The 1,038-nt window shown below is 56.1% G+C and overlaps 1 protein-coding gene across 1 annotated transcript in view; it reads right to left on the bottom strand.

Annotated features, from left to right (window-relative positions):
• Positions 1–29: 29 nt before the first annotated feature.
• The window catches only part of CCL17 (C-C motif chemokine ligand 17), a 1,755-nt gene continuing 746 nt past the window's right edge, over positions 30–1,038 (bottom strand). Inside the window, exons 2-3 of the mRNA XM_004704877.2 lie at positions 528–645; positions 30–150 (exon numbers count right to left, since the gene is read on the bottom strand). Coding sequence (XP_004704934.2) covers positions 30–150; positions 528–645 — 239 coding nt within the window. The remainder of the gene's footprint in view (positions 151–527; positions 646–1,038) is intronic.

The following is a 1,038-nucleotide window of genomic DNA, read 5'->3' as shown; positions in this document are numbered from 1 at the left end:
GCCAGTCTCCCTGGGGTCCCGGGAGAAAGTCAGGAAGCCTGAGCTGTAAGGCGCCGCTGCTTCACAAGCCTTTCCAAATACTTAACTCCCTTCTTCACCCACTTCTCCGTGGGATTCGAGCAGATGTCCCTGCCTTGCACAGTCTTAAACCTATGAGGAGAGAAGCCATCAGCGAGAAGGGCCTTCCACTCCTGTCATGGGCTGACCAACAGCCCAAGGCCCTGAGAGGGTCAGGAACCTGCCCAAGGCCACACAGCACCTGGGGAAGATCTGGGACGTCACACCTGCCCTCAGGTTTCCTTTTCTCCCAGAGCAGCCAGACTGGGACAGGGATGTGAGCGAGGAGACTCTCAGGGCACTCACTGATTGGTTGGCCGGGTGACCGGGATGGCATGATAATCAGGGGAGGGGCTGGACCCCACAGCCGGCTCCTCAGTGCCTGTTCTAAAGACCCTGGGTTTGGGCTCCTGGGGGCTGAGCAGGGGTGGGGTAGGGGGGTGGGGATTAGGCGGGAGGGGCACACTTACACGATGGCTTTGCGGGGGCAATCCGGGGACGTCCTGTACCATGACTTTAGCTTTTTGAAAGGAATGGTTCCTTTGAAGTACTGGGTGCAGCACTCTCGCCCCACGTTGGTTGCCCGGGCTGGAGAGAAAGAGTGAGTGAGTGATGAGTGAGTGAGTGTTTGTGCGCTCGTGTACCAGCACACACTCCAATCACCCTGGGCCACCCTGCTGTGCCAGGCTCTGGCTGAGCCTCTACCTACAGCAGGTCATTCAGTCACCTGGAGAGAAGAGGGACTGTCATTAGCTCATTTTACAGGCCGGAAAATGGGGGCCCTTATCTTTGCACACACACACACACACACACACACACACACACACACACACACTTATTCATCAACCAGCTTTCATAGGCATAGTGGCAAACTGAAAATATGATGTCCCCCACTGTCCTTTGGCCTCTTTTAGACGGGGTGCACCTTGCTTCAACTAGCTCTACGGCCCGTCTGGATGAACTTGCAACAAATTATTGTGG

Source organism: Echinops telfairi, unplaced genomic scaffold, assembly GCF_000313985.2.
Source record: "Echinops telfairi isolate 266 unplaced genomic scaffold, ASM31398v2 ScPeMD7_2291;HRSCAF=2852, whole genome shotgun sequence".
In the NCBI taxonomy this organism is placed as follows: domain Eukaryota; kingdom Metazoa; phylum Chordata; class Mammalia; order Afrosoricida; family Tenrecidae; genus Echinops; species Echinops telfairi.
This window is presented reverse-complemented; position numbering and strand designations above follow the sequence as displayed.